The sequence below is a fragment of the Pelobates fuscus genome, chromosome 5, assembly GCF_036172605.1.
Source record: "Pelobates fuscus isolate aPelFus1 chromosome 5, aPelFus1.pri, whole genome shotgun sequence".
In the NCBI taxonomy this organism is placed as follows: domain Eukaryota; kingdom Metazoa; phylum Chordata; class Amphibia; order Anura; family Pelobatidae; genus Pelobates; species Pelobates fuscus.
In genome coordinates, this window is record NC_086321.1 from 9,686,743 (window position 1) to 9,711,577 (window position 24,835).

At 40.6% G+C, this 24,835-nt stretch overlaps 1 protein-coding gene across 2 annotated transcripts in view; it reads left to right on the plus strand.

The window, feature by feature from the left end:
• The window catches only part of ARID3C (AT-rich interaction domain 3C), a 252,396-nt gene that overhangs the window by 124,636 nt on the left and 102,925 nt on the right, over positions 1–24,835 (plus strand). For both annotated transcript variants that reach the window (XM_063453558.1, XM_063453559.1), the window contains exon 3: positions 1,363–1,435. In XM_063453558.1, coding sequence (XP_063309628.1) covers positions 1,363–1,435 — 73 coding nt within the window. The remainder of the gene's footprint in view (positions 1–1,362; positions 1,436–24,835) is intronic.

Below are 24,835 nucleotides of genomic sequence, written 5' to 3' on the forward strand. Positions count from 1 at the left end.
TCACTCGCCATTTAATAAATATAACGAGATATATCTCCTGCTTCACTTAATATATTGAGAGATCTCTCCTCCATGCATTCACTTACCTTCTAATAAATGTGGTGAGACATTTCTCCTGCGTGCACTCCCATATCTTTACATGGAAACATATCTCTCCTGCATGATTTTCCTAACCATTTTATAAATCTGAGGAAATATATCTCCTGGTACTCCCATACCATTAAATGGACACTCCACTGCCCAATACAAAATGAAAAAAAACATAATTAGTTTAGTAGATATACCCCAACTTAAAACTTCCTTTTATTTAATTATACATTTTTTCATTGGAGTTATACCTAAAAACTGCTTGAAAAAAAAACCTGCATTTCTCTTACCTGCAGCCTTTGCAAGCCGTCCCCTTCTAACCCCGCCCAGACTCTCTGTAACTGTCCAATCACATGCTTCCCAATGCAGGTCAATGAGAATCCTTTGCAGGTGCTCTGGGCAATTGCTGCCTCTTGAGTTTATCTCCACTGAACTAACCAAACCAGGAAGTAATAGGATTAGTCTTTAAAGGGACACTATAGTCACCAGAACAACTACAGCTTATTGAATTTGTTCTGGTGAGTATAATCATTCCCTTCAGGCTTTTTGCTGTAAACACTGTCTTTTCAGAGAAAATGCAGTGTTTACATTACAGCCTAGTGATAACTCCACTGGCCACTCCTCAGATAGCTGTTAGAGATCCTTCCTGGGTCATGGCTGCCTAAAATGCATCCAAACATTCAGTATCTCCTCCCTCTGCATACAGACACTGAACTTTCCTCATAGAGATTCATTGATTCAATTCATCTCTATGAGGAGATGCTGATTGTCCAGGGCTGTGTTTGAATCATGCTGGCTCTGCCCCTGATTTGCCTCCTTGTCAGTCTCAGCCAATCCTATGGGGAAGCATTGTGATTGGATCAGGCTACCACTTCTGATGATGTCAGCAGGCAGTGGGCAGGTTAAAAGGAAACAGTGACAAAGCCAGCAGCTCCAGACTTGAATACTAGTAAGATTTTACTATATTTAGGGAGGCAAGAGGGGACCGGGGGGCTAGATGGTGGTTTTAACCCTATAGGGTCAGGAATACATGTTTGTATTCCTGACCACACAGTGCTCCTTTAATAAAATAAATAATGATATTTAATGTAAAATCATAAAATCCCCGTATAAGAGCAGATTCATATTTTGAGAGCTTTGCTGACTCGTGGAATCCAGAAAAGATGACTAAATACATTGTACTGTTACTTCAATGAGTGATGGATAATGCAGTTTGTACTAATTGTTATTATAGCCAGTAATTGCAGTTGACAATGTGTATCTGTTATTTTGCAGCTATATGAGTTGGATGATGATCCCAAACGGAAGGAATTCCTTGACGATCTGTTCAGCTTCATGCAGAAGAGAGGTAAATATCCACACTCTGATTGCACCCGAACACCCCAATATGCATGTGGCCTGGCTACTGGTGTACACATCATCAGCCCGATCGCACGCTAGAACATCAACATGCCTATGGTCTGGATATACGTTAACATGGCTGAAGACTAACACACACATATCTCAGTCGGTAACTTGTTGGGGTTTGTTTGTAAGGTCAGATCTGCATGGCACACAGGTTCGTTGGAGGTAACCGCGCCAATCAAGGGAGCAGTGACACTGAAAAGACGCAGACATGTACACTCTTCATGCATGTGCGCTAGTAACAAACCAAAACGATAAACAAGCTTAAAAATAAGGTAATTTATAGGGGAGATTAAAGATAGAATGTAACTGTGGTGGGAGGGATAAAACCTAGTTGGGATGATGGAGTAATAAGAGACGTGGAGGGAGGCAGACAAACCCTGGGCTGGTTAACCTCTACTTACCTTCAGCGTAGTATCATGTGATGCAATTTAAAGACACACACAGTATGTGCATAGTTTACTAATAACATGACGTGTACTTTTCCAGATACTTTGTATACACTACATGATACACTCTGAAATACGCGGACTGACACAATTACTAGCTTATCAGAATATTTTTATATAATGATCATAGTGTAATAATAAATTGTCATAAGCGATGTAAAACTGTTTTACTGGAGGAAGTTGGTTTGATGAAATCTAGCTGGAAGTGATCATGTTTTCTGGTCCCAGAGTAGCCTTGCTGGCCGCTGTGAATAAGTTCAGTCTGTTCTGTTACTAATTAGCCTGAGAGATGTCGCTCAGATCACAGAATGCTGTCCTGCAATCTGTTCACAGCCCTCATTTCAAGGAGTTTAAGTAAATACCCTTACTGACTGAATATCAAACTGCCTTGTGCTATCTCTTATGATGGGTGATTGCATTGATCCTGGGTCACTCTAGCAGTGAGCACAGTGATGGCCTTTCCATGTGCATGTTACATTATCTCTATTGATGGCTGCCTTTTTTGCAGATAATCTGCCCAGCAAGGGTTAATGATGGGCTGTTCTGTGAGGGGATTACCAAACTGTACACAGCAGCCTTCCCATGGTCCTGTTGGCTGTTTACTTTTCACAGTTACTGCGCTGGTTGGATGATGGTGACGTGGGGCAGCTCCCCGCTCTATGAACAATGTCCCTGACACAGGTGTCCGTCATCACAGGGCGTGTGCACCTGTGCAATCCAGGTCTTTCTAGCGGGGCTGTTTGTACAAGACCGTGGGGACCAGGATCTGCAGTCAATGTTTTTATATTGTGCTCCTTGTAAACATGAGCAGAGATCACACAGCGGTCTGTACACCTGCTACAGTAACTGGCAGGTAACAAACTGATCGGTCTGACATCCCCTGGGCTAGAGACAGCTGGTACTACATCTGTCTGAATGTCTCTGCTCTATTCTGGCATTATATGGAGTGCCCTCGGTGTAGATGAATGTATGGGAAGGTATTCTGCATTGCCAGCCTGTACCTAGACCACTAATTCTGGTAAAAAGACAGAATGTGTTTAATGCATTGCAAACAGAATGGGCCATGTGCGGAATTCATTGGGTCTGAATATATACATCATGTTATATTATTTCGTTTTAATATAATATGCTTGATGATTGATGGATGTGGCTTATACCCAGTTCCCGCTGGCAGTGTCTGGGTCTTTTACCAACGTTACATTGGATTCACGTGTTTAATTAGGTTTTTTTTTTAGTTTGCGTCCTGCTAGCAGTTCTTAGTACCAACAGAATTTAGGCATTTGTGCCATGCCAGGGTTCTGTCTACCGCCCATTATGGATTCCATTCCGTAAAATATTAAAACACAACCTTTTTTGCTAGGCTTCTAACTGAGCACAAGGTTTGTCCCTTCATTATGGACTCAGCTCAATATTTTTGGCTTAAGAGGCTTTTGAAATGATTTTTTTTTCAGGAAATATTGAAACATTTATCATAAATAAAAAAAGAGTATCAATATATCAAAATATAAATACTTTTATAATATTAAATAGTTTTATAAGTTCATCCGAAAACAATAAATATTTGGATCCAACGGTATTAAATGGAGCCCTCTGTATGAAGTATGTCTGTGTGTTAGTATTGTATTGCAGTCCTCCCAGGGTTTCCATTCTGAGAGCTCAGTGTCCCTAATGAATAGAGATGGGGCTACCTAATTATTATTAGAACGTATACAGCAACGACATTTTATTCAGCGTCTTACAATTATACAGCTGGGTTATAGCAAATCATTTGCAGACACAAACAATGGAGATGACCCTGTTCCCCCAAGCTAAAAATCTAGGAGAAAAGCGTCAATATTTCATAAACAACCCCACCAGCCTGCTGACTCTACGCAAGTAGTGGATTATAACCACAAGCTTGCTCATCCAGCAACGAATGGAGCATGGTGGGAGTTATCATCTATCGACGTCTGGATGTCAGAAATTACAGAGTGACAGCAATCAATCCACATGGACTACAGTTAGCATTGCGCTACTCCTTCCTTGGACAGCAAGAAACATATTGAACTATAAAACTGTAACGGAATGTTTTAAAGAATAAAAAGAGAGAGAAATGATTTGGTAAACCATACACAAGATTTTAAAGACTCAGCAATGATCTCTTGATGGCTTTAACATGTAAAACAAATTAGATAGACAGTGTATGTTTTTTAAATAAAAGTTGTAATTTTTATAATGGGGAAACATGATGTGTGAGAGGCCTGTATTTGGTTTGATTTCTCTAATAGTTTTAGGAATGTTTGCACTTTTAAAGAAACATACTTATTGTGTTATAATTGATGCTGCATGCTTCCGAATTTAACCAGCAGTGTCCCCCACAGAGAGGAAACAGAGGGGGGAAATTAACGGTGTCTGGTTCCAGCGCCTCCCCCTTTAATAAAGGGGATTGGTGAAAGACTTGCATGTCTGTCCTGTTGTATGATTGGCACCACAGTTAGCACCTCTAACCCAGTAGAAAAGATCAGATTACACAAAATGTCATTATTTTAGAATACTCAAGAAAAGAACAGTGACTAATCTGACGCATAATATAAGAATGCCGTGGTAAAAAAAAAAAAGGAAGGAAGTGTGTATAATGTGCTACGAGGGGTGGACTGAAAATTCATAGACCCCCTTAGTGCCCTGTCCATACACAAACACTGCCCACATTAGGGCTAGAATGTATTTCTCCATACTATTTTGAAAATAAAATGAAAATAAAGCCACATGTGTATTAATATATAGGTATGTACACATATATTTAAAAAATATACTCCACTCACAACCTCACGAGCCGCATCTATCAAACACCTCCAAAACCACAGACAGACTCCCCATACATACGCACACCTCCCAAACTAAGCATGTCCGTTTAAAGCCGCTCCAAGGATGAAGGGACATTCCAGGGAAAATGCCCTGTGTTGGTTTAGCGCAGTGTAAGCACATTTAATGTGATTTGTCTCCGGTGTCCTCAGTTGAATACCAGAGGACGCAAGTGGGACAGGTTTACGAAAGGATGTTGTGTCTGTATGTACGAGAAGGCTACCGGTGGTTTTGTGTACATTTGGAGGCTGCTGTTGTATGTATGGGAGGAGACTTATTGTGGGTTTGCATGTATGGGACTAATTTGCACTAATTACAAATTTGTAAACAATAATAGGAAATCCATAATGTGTAAAAAATACTAGGATATCCCTAGTGTGTAAACAATACTAGGAGATCCGTAATATGTAAATAATACTAGGAGATTCCTAATGTGTAAACAATACCAGGAGATCCATAATGTGTAAACAATACTAGGATATCCCTAGTGTGTAAACAATGCTAGGAGATCCATAATGTGTAACCAATACTACGATATCCATAATGTGTAAACAATACCAGGAGATCCATAATGTGTAAACAATACTTGGAGATTCCTAATGTGTAAACAATACTACGATATTCATAATGTGTAAACAATACTTCAAGATCAATAATGTGTAAACAATACCAGGAGAACCATAATGTGTAAACAATACTAGGAGATTCCTAATGTGTAAACAATACTACAATATCCATAATGTGTAAACAATACAAGGAGATGCATTATGTGTAAACAATACAAGAAGATGCATTATGTGTAAACAATATCAGGAGATCACTTATGTGGAAACAATACTAGGAGATCCATAATGTGTAAACAATACTAGGAGATCCATAATGTGTAAACAATACCAGGCGATCCATAATGTGTAAACAATACTAGGAGATCCCTAATGTGTAAACAATACTAGGAGATCCATAATGTGTAAACAATACCAGGCGATACCATAATGCGTAAACAATACTAGGAGATTCCTAATGTGTAAACAATACTAGGAGATCCATAATGTGTAAACAATACCAGGCGATACCATAATGCGTAAACAATACTAGGCGATGTATAATGTGTAAACAATACTAGGAGATCCATAATGTGTAAACAATACTAGGAGATCCATAATGTGTAAACAATACCAGGCGATCCATAATGCGTAAACAATACTAGGAGATTCCTAATGTGTAAACAATACTAGGAGATCCATAATGTGTAAACAATACCAGGCGATACCATAATGCGTAAACAATACTAGGCGATGTATAATGTGTAAACAATACTAGGAGATCCATAATGTGTAAACAATACCAGGCGATGCCATAATGCGTAAACAATACTAGGCGATGTATAATGTGTAAACAATACTAGGAGATCCATAATGTGTAAACAATACTAGGAGATCCATAATGTGTAAACAATACTAGGAGATCCATAATGTGTAAACAATACCAGGCGATCCATAATGCGTAAACAATACTAGGAGATTCCTAATGTGTAAACAATACTAGGAGATCCATAATGTGTAAACAATACCAGGCGATACCATAATGCGTAAACAATACTAGGCGATGAATAATGTGTAAACAATACTAGGAGATCCATAATGTGTAAACAATACTAGGAGATCCATAATGTGTAAACAATACTAGGAGATCCATAATGTGTAAACAATACTAGGAGATTCCTAATGTGTAAACAATACTAGGAGATCCATAATGTGTAAACAATACCAGGCGATACCATAATGCGTAAACAATACTAGGCGATGTATAATGTGTAAACAATACTAGGAGATCCATAATGTGTAAACAATACTAGGAGATCCATAATGTGTAAACAATACTAGGAGATCCATAATGTGTAAACAATACCAGGCGATACCATAATGCGTAAACAATACCAGAAGATCCCTAATGTGTAAACAATACTAGGAGATCCCTAATGTGGTAATTTAACACTGGTATATTTCTATATGATAATGTAATCTAGCATGTTCAAACAGTATAGGAAATTCCATAATTAGCAACGAATGCTGTGTTACCCTTTCACCAGAGGGAGGGTGTCTTTATCCGATAATCGTGTACTTTATATGAAGGTATCGTTTATACAGCAGGACGTTCCTCAGCCAGGAGAAAAGTTGTTGTTTTTTTAGCCTCCGCTTAATCTAGATGAGACATACTTTATACAGAGCCTGCATCTTTTTCAGTCTTTTTCATATGAAGTGACCTGTTGACTTTTAATTTGCCATATTTGCTTAGCAAACATACATGCAAATCACCACATGATTTAATTTCATTGCTTCTCAGGAGTTGTAATCACACCCTCATAGACCAGACACATGTTCCTTCTCTTTATGAACAGTGCCAGTCACTGCACACAGTATGCCAACTTTATTAATTAATAGTTATAGTATGTATCAATAGGTGCCATTCTCAGAGATTGTACTGACCCAGTGGGTCATAGCATTCCCCAGCATTGACCCTAACCATGAGTTATACCCTCTGTGATAGCCCACTACTGCTATCATAAAATGGCTTAAAGGGTTAAAGACCTATGTATATATAATTATATAATGTATCTTTGGATCACTTGTTTACAGCAGTGACAGGACGTTGCACCATACATAGTGTTACTGTGTCCCATTTTCTCAAACTGTCAGCACAGAAAGAGTTAAACAATATAATGGGAAAGCAGGACTTGTTCTTTGTTTTATTTTTATACATCCTGATAGCTGTGTTTCCTGTTTCTCAACGACATTTTCTTTAATTATCTGACATATAGAATTAGTAATAAGTTGCTGTGTCACTCTGCAGATTATTCCGACTCACCGTTCACTGAGGCCTTATAAACAGGATCAACTATTAGGGCTTATGGTGCATAATAAACAGGGTCACCTATTAGGGGCCCATGGTGTATAATAAACAGAATTACCTTTTAGGGCCCAAGGTATATACACTGAACAAAATTATAAACGTAAGCCTTTTTCTATGTGTACAAAAAGCCTATTTCTCTCAAATATTGTTCACAAATCTGTGTTAGTGAGCACTTCTCCTTTGCCGAGATAATCCATCCACCTCACAGGTGTGGGATATCAAGATACTGATTAGACAGCATGATTATTGCACAGGTGTGCTGTTCCGTCTTTTGTGTATATATAGTCTTGGGTCAAATGCTCGCCACATTAACCCCTTAACGCCGTTACGGCGTTCCATGCCGTCGCGCTTTAAATGGGCTTTAAAGCCGTTGCGGCGGCATGGAACGCCGTAACGGTTTAAGCCCCCAGGAGCCAGCAACTACTCACCTCCGCCGCGATCCTCTTCTCGGGGGCTGCCTGAGAGCCCAGGCAGCCCCCCTCCGGCAAATGAGGCCCCCGGGGGCCATGTGATCGCTCTCAAAGAGCGATCACATGGCCCCCTATAGCTGGCTATGGATATGCCAGCAGGGGGACTGTTTGAAATATCAGACAGTCCCCCTGCTGGTAGGAGGTGTAAAAAAAATAAAATAAACATGTTTAAAAATAAATTAAATATATTTTAATATATATATAATATGTATATATATTATATATATAATATATATACATATTATATATATGTAACGTCATGCAAAGTGCATTTTAATATTAATATAAGTATATAAATTAATATTAAAATACACTTAGAATGATGTTACATATATATAATATGTATATATATTATATATATAATAGATGTACATATATATATTATATATAAATACGTATAATTAAAATAATAAATAAATAAAATAATAAAATAAATAAATAAAATATTGAAACAAAATTTAATATAAATTATATATGCATATGTAATTTCATTCTAACTGTATTTTGTTATTAATATATATATATCGGTAACAAAATACACTTAGAATGACATTCTATATATATCTATCTATGTATAAAATACAAATAACCGCAAATATATATATATAGATAAATACATATAATTACATAAAAGATTACATTAGTATACACGTAGAATTTAAATACCTATAAATGCATATATATTAAAATTCTACGTGTATATTTAAATAATCTTTTAACGTAATTATGTGATTTGATTAATTAAAATTTGATTGACATGCCTGACAACACAGGGAGAAAGTGCAGAGAATTTAATTCGCAAGCACTATATTTGACCCTGTAACTCTCCAAGACACCATAAAACCTGTACATAGGGGGTACTGTTTTACTCGGGAGACTTCACTGAACTCAAATATTAGTGTTTCAAACTGGTAAATTGTATTACAACAATGATATTTTAAGTAAAAGTTACGTTTTTCGCATTTTTTACAAGCGAACGGCACTTTTATGGTCTATATTATTGTTGTAATATGTTTTACGGTTTTAAAACACTAATATTTGTGTTTAGTGAAGTCTCCCGAGAATAACAGTACCCCCCATGTACAGGTTTTATGGTGTTTTGGAAAGTTAGAGAGTCACATATAAGGCTTGCATTTCATTTTTTTCACATTGAAATTTGCCAGATTGGTTATGTTGCCTTTGAGAGCGTATGGTAGCCCAGGAATGAGAATTACCCCCATGATGGCATACCATTTGCAAAAGTAGACAACCCGAGGTATTGCAAGTGGGGTATGTCCAGTCTTTCTTAGTAGCCACTTAGTCACAAACACTGGCCAAATATTAGTTTTTTGCTTTTTTCACACAAAAACAATTATGAACGCTAATTTTGGCCAGTGTTTGTGACTAAGTGGCTACTAAAAAAGACTAAACATACCCCACTTTCAATACCTTGGCATGTCTAATTTTTCAAATGGTATGCCATTATGGGGGTAATTCTCTTTCCTGGGCTACCACACCGTCTCAAAGGTAACATTACCAATCTGGCAAATTTCAATTTGAAAATGGAACATTCTATATTTGACCCTGTAACTTTCCAAAACACCATAAAACCTGTTAATGGGGGGTACTGTTGTACTCGTGAGACATCGCTGATTACAAATATGTGCATTTTTTTGCAGTAAAACCTAACAGTATTATGACATTCACAGCTAAAATGGCAGACGGAAATACAAATTTTAAAAAAAATCTTATTTTCTCACATTTTTTTTTATTTTATTCATAAGGAATTATGTTCCATATATGAATAGTTAATGATAGATTAAAGCCCTGTTTCTCCTGAACAAAATGATATATAATAAGTGTGGGTGCATATAATTTGAAAGAGGGGAACTACGGGTGAACAGACATATAGCGCAAATTCCAGTTTTTGTTTACGTTTTGTTTTGATCAGAACGTGCACTATTGACTCCGTCCTGAAGGGGTTAATATACGTCTATATTAATGAAAGGTACTCATACGCAATCTGACTTACGGTTTATTCTTGGTTACTGATACATAATAAAACAACAAAGGATGTTACATGATCATGGATATTCAACAGCAGATTGTAATTGCTGGACTTCTGAAGGGAGAGTTACATCTTTACATAGCTGTACAGGTACCGAGAGAGAGAGAGCGAAAGAGACCTTGTGTCCCTTCAGTTACTATATAGATGTGCCCATACTGGCGTCAGACTATAACTCTAGCCATATAAGGACAAGATCCCAAACCCACATTCCAGAGTTCTCATACAAGAAAACATTGTGTGACTTATTGATACCATCTGTTACTTATGTCAATCCAGACATCCATAAATAATCAATAGAAACATAGAATATGCTATATTCTACACGTGCCTTAGGCTTGCCACAAGAAAAGTCCACTCTAAAATGTTCAGTTTTACTGTATTGCTTCCCTGAGACGGTTTCTGACAGTTTGAGCTGAAATTCTTTGGTTATGCAAACCGATTGTTGCAGGAGCTGTCCGGGTGGCTGGTCTCAAACGATCTTGGAGGTGAAGATTCTGGATGTGGAGGTACTGGGCTGGTGTGGTTACACGTGGTCTGCAGTTGTGAGGCCGGTTGGATGTACTGCCAAACACCTTTGGAGAAAGCTTATGGTAGAGAAATGAACATTCAATTCACAGGCAACAGGTCTGGTGGACATACCTACAGTCGGCATGCCAATTGCACGCTCCCCCAAAACTTGCGACATCTGTGGCCGTGTGCTGTGTGATAAAACTGCACATTTTAGAGTGGCCTTTTATTGTGGCCAGTCTAAGGCACACCTTTGCAATAATCATGCTGTCTAATCAGCAACTTGATATACCACACCTGTGAGGCGGATGGATTTTATAATTTTATTCAGTGTAAGAAACCTGGATAGGACCCATGGTGTATAAACAGGATCATCTATTAGGGCCCATTGCATATAATAAACAGGATCTCAAATTAGGGCTCCATGGTGTGTAAATAGGCTCTCCTCTAAGGGGCCCATGGGTATAAACAAGATGACCCATTAGAGCCAATGATGTATAATAAATATAATCACATATTAGGGCCCCATGGTGTATAAACAGGAAAACCTATTGGATCACATATTAATTAAGGCTCCATAGTGTATAAAAAGGCTCACCTATTATGGCCCCATGGTGTATAAAGATCACCTATTATGGCCCCATGGTGTATAAAGATCACATATTGCTGGTTATGGTGTAAAACAAACTGGAACACCTATTGGAGGCCTCATGTTATATAATCCAAATAAGCGGCCCCGTGGCATATAAAATGGATCACCCGTCAGGGGTCCCTTGGTTTATAAACAGGGTCACCTACTAGCGGCTCCATTTTATATAAACTGGATCACCTGGTAGGGGCCCCATAGTATATAAAAGAGTACATTTTTAAAATGACTACCTATTAGGGCCCCGTGCTGTATAAACAGGATGATCAATTAGGGGAATGTGCTGTGTGTTAATTATATATTCAGTATAGTAGATAAAGGAAATTCAATGCTGAGTGTGAATTATGATATTTTTTATAGTGAATAAAGAAAATAGAATTGTGTGAATAGTATAGTAGATAAAGGAGATGGATTGCTGTGTGAATTATGATGTATTCAGTATAGTGGATAAAGGAGACGGATTGCAGTGTGTGAATTATCATGTATCCAGTATAGTGGATAAAGGAGACGGATTGCAGTGTGTGAATTATCATGTATCCAGTATAGTGGATAAAGGAGACGGCTTGCAGTGTGTGAATTATCATGTATTCAGTATAGTGGATAAAGGAGACGGCTTGCAGTGTGTGAATTATCATGTATCCAGTATAGTAGATAAAGGAGATGGCTTGCAGTGTGTGAATTATCATGTATCCAGTATAGTAGATAAAGGAGACGGCTTGCAGTGTGTGAATTATCATGTATCCAGGATAGTGGCTAAAGGAGATGGGTTGCAGTGTGTGAATTATCATGTATCCAGTATAGTAGATAAAGGAGACGGATTGCAGTGTGTGAATTATCATGTATCCAGTATAGTGGATAAAGGAGACGGATTGCAGTGTGTGAATTATCATGTATCCAGTATAGTGGATAAAGGAGACGGATTGCAGTCTGTGAATTATCATGTATCCAGTATAGTAGATAAAGGAGACGGCTTGCAGTGTGTGAATTATCATGTATCCAGTATAGTGGATAAAGGAGACGGATTGCAGTGTGTGAATTATCATGTATCCAGTATAGTAGATAAAGGAGACGGCTTGCAGTGTGTGAATTATCATGTATCCAGTATAGTGGATAAAGGAGACGGATTGCAGTGTGTGAATTATCATGTATCCAGTATAGTGGATAAAGGAGACGGATTGCAGTGTGTGAATTATCATGTATCCAGTGTAGTGGATAAAGGAGACGGCTTGCAGTGTGTAAATTATCATGTATCCAGTATAGTGGATAAAGGAGACTGATTGCAGTGTGTGAATTATCATGTATCCAGTATAGTGGATGAAGGAGACGGGTTGCAGTGTGTGAATTATCATGTATCAAGTATAGTGGATAAAGGAGACGGATTGCAGTGTGTGAATTATCATGTATCCAGGATAGTGGCTAAAGGAGATGGGTTGCAGTGTGTGAATTATCATGTATCCAGTATAGTGGATAAAGGAGACGGGTTGCAGTGTGTGAATTATCATGTATCCAGTATAGTGGATAAAGGAGACGGATTGCAGTGTGTGAATTATCATGTATCCAGTATAGTGGATAAAGGAGATGGATTGCAGTGTGTGAATTATCGTGTATCCAGTATAGTGGATAAAGGAGACGGCTTGCAGTGTGTGAATTATCATGTATCCAGTATAGTGGATAAAGGAGACGGATTGCAGTGTGTGAATTATCATGTATCCAGTGTAGTGGATAAAGGAGACGGCTTGCAGTGTGTAAATTATCATGTATCCAGTATAGTGGATAAAGGAGACCGATTGCAGTGTGTGAATTATTATGTATCCAGTATAGTGGATAAAGGAGACATATTGCAGTGTGTGAATTATCATGTATCAAGTATAGTGGATAAAGGAGACGGATTGCAGTGTGTGAATTATCATGTATTCAGTATAGTGGATAAAGGAGATGGGTTGCAGTGTGTGAATTATCATGTATCAAGTATAGTGAATAAAGGAGACGGATTGCAGTGTGTGAATTATCATGTATTCAGTACAGTGGATAAAGGAGATGGATTGCAGTGTGTGAATTATCATGTATCCAGTATAGTGGATAAAGGAGACGGGTTGCAGTGTGTGAATTATCATGTATCAAGTATAGTGGATAAAGGAGACGGATTGCAGTGTGTGAATTATCATGTATCCAGTATAGTGGATAAAGGAGATGGATTGCAGTGTGTGAATTATCATGTATCCAGTATAGTGGATAAAGGAGACGGGTTGCAGTGTGTGAATTATCATGTATCAAGTATAGTGGATAAAGGAGACGGATTGCAGTGTGTGAATTATCATGTATCCAGTATAGTGGATAAAGGAGACGGGTTGCAGTGTGTGAATTATCATGTATCAAGTATAGTGGATAAAGGAGATGGGTTGCAGTGTGTGAATTAACATGTATCCAGTATAGTAGATAAAGGAGACGGATTGCAGTGTGTGAATTATCATGTATCCAGTATAGTGGATAAAGGAGACGGATTGCAGTGTGTGAATTATCATGTATCCAGTATAGTAGATAAAGGAGACGGCTTGCAGTGTGTGAATTATCATGTATCCAGTATAGTGGATAAAGGAGACGGATTGCAGTGTGTGAATTATCATGTATCCAGTATAGTGGATAAAGGAGACGGCTTGCAGTGTGTGAATTATCATGTATCCAGTATAGTAGATAAAGGAGACGGCTTGCAGTGTGTGAATTATCATGTATCCAGTATAGTGGATAAAGGAGACGGATTGCAGTGTGTGAATTATCATGTATCCAGTATAGTGGATAAAGGAGACGGATTGCAGTGTGTGAATTATCATGTATCCAGTGTAGTGGATAAAGGAGACGGCTTGCAGTGTGTAAATTATCATGTATCCAGTATAGTGGATAAAGGAGACCGATTGCAGTGTGTGAATTATTATGTATCCAGTATAGTGGATAAAGGAGACATATTGCAGTGTGTGAATTATCATGTATCAAGTATAGTGGATAAAGGAGACGGATTGCAGTGTGTGAATTATCATGTATTCAGTATAGTGGATAAAGGAGATGGGTTGCAGTGTGTGAATTATCATGTATCAAGTATAGTGAATAAAGGAGACGGATTGCAGTGTGTGAATTATGTATGTATCCAGTATAGTGGATAAAGGAGACGGATTGCAGTGTGTGAATTATCATGTATCCAGTATAGTGGATAAAGGAGACGGATTGCAGTGTGTGAATTATCATGTATCCAGTATAGTGGATAAAGGAGACGGATTGCAGTGTGTGAATTATCATGTATCCAGTATAGTAGATAAAGGAGACGGCTTACAGTGTGTGAATTATCATGTATCTAGTATAGTGGATAAAGGAGACGGATTGCAGTGTGTGAATTATGTATGTATCCAGTATAGGGGATAAAGGAGACGGATTGCAGTGTGTGAATTATCATGTATCCAGTATAGTAGATAAAGGAGACGGCTTACAGTGTGTGAATTATCATGTATCCAGTATAGTGGATAAAGGAGATGGATTGCAGTGTGTGAATTATCATGTATCCAGTATAGTGGATAAAGGAGACGGATTGCAGTCTGTGAATTATCATGTATCCAGTATAGTGGATAAAGGAGACGGATTGCAGTCTGTGAATTATCATGTATCCAGTATAGTAGATAAAGGAGATGGCTTACAGTGTGTGAATTATCATGTATCCAGTATAGTGGATAAAGGAGACGGATTGCAGTGTGTGAATTATGATGTATCCAGTATAGTGGATAAAGGAGACGGATTGCAGTGTGTGAATTATCATGTATTCAGTATAGTGGATAAAGGAGACGGGTTGCAGTGTGTGAATTATCATGTATCAAGTATAGTGGATAAAGGAGACTGATTGCAGTGTGTGAATTATCATGTATCCAGTATAGTGGATAAAGGAGACGGATTGCAGTGTGTGAATTATGATGTATCCAGTATAGTGGATAAAGGAGACGGATTGCAGTGTGTGAATTATCATGTATCCAGTGTAGTGAATAAAGGAGACGGATTGCAGTGTGTGAATTATCATGTATCCAGTATAGTGGATAAAAGAGACGGATTGCAGTGTGTGAATTATGATGTATCCAGTATAGTGGATAAAGGAGACGGATTGCAGTGTGTGAATTATCATGTATCCAGTATAGTAAATAAAGGAGACGGCTTACTGTGTGTGAATTATCATGTATCCAGTATAGTGAATAAAGGAGACGGATTGCAGTGTGTGAATTATCATGTATCCAGTATAGTGGATAAAAGAGACGGATTACAGTGTGTGAATTATCATGTATCCAGTATAGTGGATAAAGGAGACGGATTGCACTGTGTGAATTATCATGTATTAAGTATAGTGGATAAAGGAGACGGATTGCAGTGTGTGAATTATCATGTATCCAGTATAGTGGATAAAAGAGACAGATTACAGTGTGTGAATTATCATGTATTCAGTATAGTGGATAAAGGAGACGGGTTGCAGTGTGTGAATTATCGTGTATCAAGTATAGTGGATAAAGGAGACGGATTGCAGTGTGTGAAGTATCATGTATCCAGTATAGTGGATAAAAGAGACGGATTGCAGTGTGTGAATTATGATGTATCCAGTATAGTGGATAAAGGAGACGGATTGCAGTGTGTGAATTATCATGTATCCAGTATAGTGAATAAAGGAGACGGATTGCAGTGTGTGAATTATCATGTATCCAGTATAGTGGATAAAAGAGACGGATTACAGTGTGTGAATTATCATGTATCCAGTATAGTGGATAAAGGAGACGGATTGCACTGTGTGAATTATCATGTATTAAGTATAGTGGATAAAGGAGACGGATTGCAGTGTGTGAATTATCATGTATCCAGTATAGTGGATAAAAGAGACAGATTACAGTGTGTGAATTATCATGTATTCAGTATAGTGGATAAAGGAGACGGATTGCAGTGTGTGAATTATCATGTATCCAGTATATTGGATAAAAGAGACGGGTTGCAGTGTGTGAATTATCATGTATTCAGTATAGTGGATAAAGGAGACGGGTTGCAGTGTGTGAATTATCATGTATCAAGTATAGTGGATAAAGGAGACGGATTGCAGTGTGTGAATTATCATGTATCCAGTATAGTGGATAAAGGAGACGGATTGCAGTGTGTGAATTATGATGTATCCAGTATAGTGGATAAAGGAGACGGATTGCAGTGTGTGAATTATCATGTATCCAGTATAGTGGATAAAGGAGACGGATTGCAGTGTGTGAAGTATCATGTATCCAGTATAGTGAATAAAGGAGACGGATTGCAGTGTGTGAATTATCATGTATCCAGTATATTGGATAAAAGAGACGGGTTGCAGTGTGTGAATTATCATGTATTCAGTATAGTGGATAAAGGAGACGGGTTGCAGTGTGTGAATTATCATGTATCAAGTATAGTGGATAAAGGAGACGGATTGCAGTGTGTGAATTATCATGTATCCAGTATAGTGGATAAAAGAGACGGGTTGCAGTGTGTGAATTATCATGTATTCAGTATAGTGGATAAAGGAGACGGGTTGCAGTGTGTGAATTATCATGTATCAAGTATAGTGGATAAAGGAGACGGATTGCAGTGTGTGAATTATCATGTATCCAGTATAGTGGATAAAGGAGACGGATTGCAGTGTGTGAATTATCATGTATCAAGTATAGTGGATAAAGGAGACGGATTGCAGTGTGTGAATTATCATGTATCCAGTATAGTGGATAAAGGAGACGGCTTACAGTGTGTGAATTATCATGTATCCAGTATAGTGGATAAAGGAGACGGCTTACAGTGTGTGAAGTATCATGTATTCAGTATAGTGGATAAAAGAGACGGTTTGCAGTGTGTGAATTATCATGTATCCAGTATAGTGGATAAAGGAGATGGATTGCAGTGTGTGAATTATCATGTATCCAGTATAGTGGATAAAGGAGACGGGTTGCAGTGTGTGAATTATCATGTATCCAGTATAGTGGATAAAAGAGACGGGTTGCAGTGTGTGAATTATCATGTATCCAGTATAGTGGATAAAGGAGACGGATTGCAGTGTGTGAATTATCATGTTTCGAGTATAGTGGATAAAGGAGACGGATTGCACTGTGTGAATTATCATGTATCCAGTATAGTGGATAAAAGAGACGGATTGCAGTGTGTGAATTATCATGTATCCAGTATAGTGGATAAAGGAGACGGCTTACAGTGTGTGAATCATCATGTATCCAGTATAGTGGATAAAGGAGACGGCTTGCAGTGTGTGAATCATCATGTATCCAGTATAGTAGATAAAGGAGACGGCTTGCAGTGTGTGAATTATCATGTATCCAGTATAGTGGATAAAGGAGACGGGTTGCAGTGTTTGAATTATCATGTATCCAGTATAGTGGATAAAGGAGACGGATTGCAGTGTGTGAATTATCATGTATCCAGTATAGTGGATAAAGGAGACGGATTGCAGTGTGTGAATTATCATGTATCCAGTATAGTGGATAAAGGAGACGGATTGCAGTGTGTGAATTATCATGTATCCAGTATAGTGGATAAAGGAGACGGATTGCAGTGTGTGAATTATCATGTATCCAGTATAGTGGATAAAGGAGACGGATTGCAGTGTGTGAATTATCATGTATCCAGTATAGTGGATAAAGGAGACGGCTTGCAGTGTGTGAATTATCATGTATCCAGTATAGTGGATAAAGGAGACGGATTGCAGTGTGTGAATTATCATGTATCCAGTATAGTGGATAAAGGAGACGGCTTGCAGTGTGAGAATTGTTACATTTTATGTTCAGTGAATAAAGGATATGGATTGATAAGTGCAGTTATTCAATAGATACTGGCAGGCAATAGCCAATAAGCATTATAAAAACGTACTGTCACGTTTTATTGTCACTATTTATATAGCACCACCATACTCCTCAGCTTTTATAAATTGGGGATATAAAACAACAATAATTGAAATACAAAGTATTGTTCACATAGACAAGATCCCATAGACAATCAAATAATCTATATATGTCCCAGCGTTGTGACCGTGGATCTCTGTGGACACGCCACTAAAGGGCTGACAAAAAGAAGGCAAACATCACAGTGGCTTGCTAACCACTCTCATATGACAGAAATATTAATGACCCCCTTGTACTTTTCCTACTAAAGACTTTTCTACCAAACTCTATGGCAGATGTAGAGAACACTGCCTAGACGCCTGATGTTATATAATGAAATGATAATAAAGTAGGCATCGTTATCTCAGTAAACGTGGCATTTAAAGGATCACTATAGTGTCAGGAAAACAAAGCGGTTTTCCTGACACTATAGTGCCCTGAGGGTCCTCCTCCCATGGCGCTGAAGGGATTGAAATCCCTTCAGCAGCTTACCTTATTCCATCGCCGGGCTCCCTCGGTGCTGGTGACCTCTCCTCCCCCACCAACGTCAGCTCCCCTGTCCGACGTCAGCGGAGCCGCATGTGCCGCACACACATTCAAAGTGTCCGTAGGAAAGCATTTCTAAATGCTTTCCTATGGACGCTCTGCGCGATGGAGGCATAATATGCCTCCAGCGTCGCAGATGCGCCTATAGTGGATGTCATGAAGACAGCCACTTGAGGCTGGATTAACCCCAAATGTAAACATGTTTACATCTAAAGGGTTAAAACCTGAGGGACCTGGCACCCAGACCACTTCATTGAGCTGAAGTGGTCTGGGTGACTATAGTGTCCCTTTAATCAATGTCTCCTGTGCCCTTTTTTTACCACCACCAGTACAGTTTTACTATCATTTTATCGTTTAAATAGTGTAGCTACCATTTTCACTTTCAGATACATTATAAATTATTTAGCGGTTTACTTGTGATTGTGATATGAGACTGCCTCTAGACAAGACGTACCAATCTCCGGTTTCCCAGGATAAACGCTCTTTCTCACAATCTTCAGTAAACTCCAGATCATATCTGATGAAGTAATGAATTCATGACATCCAGATTCTGATAGATCCAGTTATATTTACTATATATTTTGCCAATTCGAAACATTCGTATTGTCTCTTGGCTGTCTCCCTATAGTATATTTTACCAACAGCCAATTAGAAACATTCGTACTGTCTGTTGGCTCGGGCTGTCTCTGTTTTAAGCCTGTTATTATTAGTCTCTTAGCTTGTTAGTAATATAATCTCTCTTTATATTATCATCCTTGGGACTGTTCTCTATTGGTTTCTGCATAGAACCCTATATTGTAGTACTAAGCACGCTATTGTGCGAATGTGCAATTTATACACTTGGAGTAAGAGTAGAGGACTTGCGTGATTCACATTTATTGATAGGAAATTAGTTGCAAGTTTTTGTAACAAGCTGCAGGTGAATAATGAGAAAGATCCAGCAGTCGATAAATGTTTTAACCTGTGACCTTCTCTTGTCCCTCGAGCCTCTGCCCCTCCCATCCCTCAGCTCGCTGCCTGGAACAATTAAAAACTTCCTGAGATGCACAAATAATGCAGAGAGCTGAGCCTATTATGTGCAGCTCATTCATTACAAGCCCCGGTGTCTGGATTAATGAACACGCAGCTCGATAACTGTATAAACGCTGGGCAGAGGTTAATGTTCTGCTAATTAACAGAAAAATGGAAACTGAGGTTAAGAGCAGAGCGGAACGATGTTGTGTAACCAGCATTGTCTGCATGAATAAGATACTCTCTCTATTCAAACACACAATGTCTGCCAGCCATAGGTACTCTGTAACAACTAATGTAATTTAAATAATCCCAAACCCTAGAGTCTGATCGCACTGTAAGTGACTCCCTAAAGGTAAGAACTATTCCTAGTAAGATCTGTCCCTTACTTGCATGCCCAAGTCAGACGCACTGGAACTGTCTGCTATCTAAAGAAATCAGCATTTAGGAGACGTTCTGTGCTGCAGGATTCCATACTGATATCCAGAGACATTCCGTGCTGCAGGATTCCATACTGATATCGGGAGACGTTCTGTGCTGCAGGATTCCATACTGATATCGGGAGACATTCCGTGCTGCAGGATTCCATATTGATATCGGGAGACGTTCCATGCAGCAGGATTCCGTACTGATATCGGGAGACGTTCCATGCAGCAGGATTCCATATTGATATCGGGAGACGTTCCATGCAGCAGGATTCCATACTGATATCGAGAGACGTTCCATGCAGCAGGATTCCATACTGATATCGGGAGACGTTCCGTGCTGCAGGATTCCATACTGATATCGGGAAACATTCCGTGCTGCAGGATTCTATATTGATATCGGGAGACGTTCTGTACTGCAGGATTCCATACTGATATCGGGAGACATTCCATGCTGCAGGATTCCATACTGATATCGAGAGACGTTCTGTACTGCAGGATTCCATACTGATATCGGGAGACATTCCGTGCTGCAGGATTCTATATTGATATCGGGAGGCGTTCTGTACTGCAGGATTCCATACTGATATCGGGAAACATTCCATGCTGCAGGATTCCATACTGATATCGGGAGACGTTCCATGCAGCAGGATTCCATACCGATATCGGGAGACACTCCATGCTGCAGGATTCCATACTGATATCGAGAGACGTTCTGTGCTGCAGGATTCCATACTGATATCGGGAGACGTTCCGTGCTGCAGGATTTCATATTTATATCGGGAGACGTTCCGTGCTGCAGGATTCCATACTGATATCGGGAGACGTTCCATGCAGCAGGATTCCATACTGATATCGGGAGACGTTCCATGCTGCAGGATTCCATACTGATATCGGGAGACATTCCGTGCTGCAGGATTCTATACTGATATCGAGAGACGTTCCGTGCTGCAGGATTCCATACTGATATCAGGAGGCTTCCATGCTGCAGGATTCCATACTGATATCAGGAGACATTACGTGCTGCAGGATTCTATACTGATATCGGGAGACGTTCCGTGCTGCAGGATTCCATACTGATATCAGGAGACATTACGTGCTGCAGGATTCCATACTGATATCGGGAGACGTTCCGTGCTGCAGGATTCCATGCTGATATCGGGGGACGTTCTCTGCAGCAGGATTCCATACTGATATCGGGAGACGTTCCGTGCTGCAGGATTCCATACTGATATCGGGAGACGTTCCATGCAGCAGGATTCCATACTGATATCAGGAGACATTCTGTGCTGCAGGATTCTATACTGATATCGAGAGATGTTCCGTGCTGCAGGGTGCCATACTGCTATCGGGAGACGTTCCGTGCTGCAGGATTCCATACTGATATCAGGAGACACTCCGTGCTGCAGGATTTCATATTGATATCGGGAGACGTTCCGTGCTGCAGGATTCCATGCTGATATCGGGGGACGTTCTCTGCAGCAGGATTCCATACTGATATCGGGAGACGTTCCGTGCTGCAGGATTCCATACTGATATCGGGAGACGTTCCATGCAGCAGGATTCCATGCTGATATCAGGAGACATTCCGTGCTGCAGGATTCCATGCTGATATCGGGAGGCGTTCCATGCTGCAGGATTCCATACTGATATCAGGAGACATTCCGTGCTGCAGGATTCTATACTGATATCGAGAGATGTTCCGTGCTGCAGGATTCCATACTGATATCGGGAAACATTCCGTGCTGCAGGATTCCATACTGATATCGGGAGACGTTCTGTGCTGCAGGATTCCATACTGATATCGGGAGACGTTCTGTGCTGCAGGATTCCATACTGATATCGAGAGATGTTCCGTGCTGTAGGGTGCCATACTGCTATCGGGAGACGTTCCGTGCTGCAGGATTCCATACTGATATCAGGAGACACTCCGTGCTGCAGGATTTCATATTGATATCGGGAGACGTTCTGTGCTGCAGGATTCCATGCTGATATCGGGGGACGTTCTCTGCAGCAGGATTCCATACTGATATCGGGAGACGTTCCGTGCTGCAGGATTCCATACTGATATCGGGAGGCGTTCCATGCAGCAGGATTCCATACTGATATCGTGAGACATTCCGTGCTGCAGGATTCCATACTGATATCGGGAGACGTTCCATGCAGCAGGATTCCGTACTGATATCGGGAGACGTTCCATGCAGCAGGATTCCATACTGATATCGGGAGACATTCCGTGCTGCAGGATTCCATACTGATATCGGGAGACGTTCCATGCTGCAGGATTCCATACTGATATCAGGAGACATTACGTGCTGCAGGATTCTATACTGATATCGAGACACGTTCCATGCTGCAGGATTCCATACTGATATCGGGAGACGTTCCATGCAGCAGGATTCCATACTGATATCAGGAGACATTCCGTGCTGCAGGATTCTATACTGATATCGAGAGATGTTCCGTGCTGCAGGGTGCCATACTGCTATCGGGAGACGTTCCGTGCTGCAGGATTTCATATTGATATCGGGAGACGTTCCGTGCTGCAGGATTCTATACTGATATCGGGAGGCGTTCCATGCTGCAGGATTCCATACTGATATCGGGAGGCGTTCCGTGCTGCAGGATTCCATACTGATATCGGGAGACGTTCCATGCAGCAGGATTCCATACAGATATCGGGAGACACTCCATGCTGCAGGATTCCATACTGATATCGAGAGACGTTCCGTGCTGCAGGGTGCCATACTGCTATCGGGAGACGTTCCGTGCTGCAGGATTCCATACTGATATCGGGAGACGTTCCATGCAGCAGGATTCCATACTGATATCGGGAGACGTTCCATGCAGCAGGATTCCATGCTGATATCGGGAGACATTCCGTGCTGCAGGATTCCATACTGATATCGAGAGACGTTCCGTGCTGCAGGATTCCATACTGATATCGGGAGGCGTTCCATGCTGCAGGATTCCATACTGATATTGGGAGGCGTTCCATGCTGCAGGATTCCATACTGATATCAGGAGACATTCCGTGCTGCAGGATTCCATACTGATATCGAGAGATGTTCCGTGCTGCAGGGTGCCATACTGCTATCGGGAGACGTTCCGTGCTGCAGGATTCCATACTGATATCAGGAGACACTCCGTGCTGCAGGATTCCATACCGATATCGGGAGACACTCCATGCTGCAGGATTCCATACCGATATCGGGAGACACTCCATGCTGCAGGATTCCATACCGATATCGGGAGACACTCCATGCTGCAGGATTCCACACCGATATCGGGAGACACTCCATGCTGCAGGATTCCATACTGATATCGGGAGACACTCCATGCTGCAGGATTCCATACCGATATCGGGAGACACTCCATGCTGCAGGATTCCATACCGATATCGGGAGACACTCCATGCTGCAGGATTCCATACCGATATCGGGAGACACTCCATGCTGCAGGATTCCATACTGATATCGGGAGACACTCCATGCTGCAGGATTCCATACCGATATCGGGAGACACTCCATGCTGCAGGATTCCATACTGATATCGGGAGACACTCCATGCTGCAGGATTCCGTACTGATATCGGGAGACGTTCCATGCAGCAGGATTCCATACTGATATCGGGAGACATTCCGTGCTGCAGGATTCCATACTGATATCGGGAGACGTTCCATGCAGCAGGATTCCATACTGATATCGAGAGACGTTCCGTGCTGCAGGATTCCATGCTGATATCGGGAGGCGTTCCATGCTGCAGGATTCCATACTGATATTGGGAGGCGTTCCATGCTGCAGGATTCCATACTGATATCAGGAGACATTCCGTGCTGCAGGATTCCATACTGATATCGAGAGATGTTCCGTGCTGCAGGGTGCCATACTGCTATCGGGAGACGTTCCGTGCTGCAGGATTCCATACTGATATCAGGAGACACTCCGTGCTGCAGGATTCCATACCGATATCGGGAGACACTCCATGCTGCAGGATTCCATACCGATATCGGGAGACACTCCATGCTGCAGGATTCCATACCGATATCGGGAGACACTCCATGCTGCAGGATTCCACACCGATATCGGGAGACACTCCATGCTGCAGGATTCCATACTGATATCGGGAGACACTCCATGCTGCAGGATTCCATACCGATATCGGGAGACACTCCATGCTGCAGGATTCCATACCGATATCGGGAGACACTCCATGCTGCAGGATTCCATACCGATATCGGGAGACACTCCATGCTGCAGGATTCCATACTGATATCGGGAGACACTCCATGCTGCAGGATTCCATACCGATATCGGGAGACACTCCATGCTGCAGGATTCCATACCGATATCGGGAGACACTCCATGCTGCAGGATTCCACACCGATATCGGGAGACACTCCATGCTGCAGGATTCCATACTGATATCGGGAGACACTCCATGCTGCAGGATTCCATACCGATATCGGGAGACACTCCATGCTGCAGGATTCCATACCGATATCGGGAGACACTCCATGCTGCAGGATTCCATACTGATATCGGGAGACACTCCATGCTGCAGGATTCCATACCGATA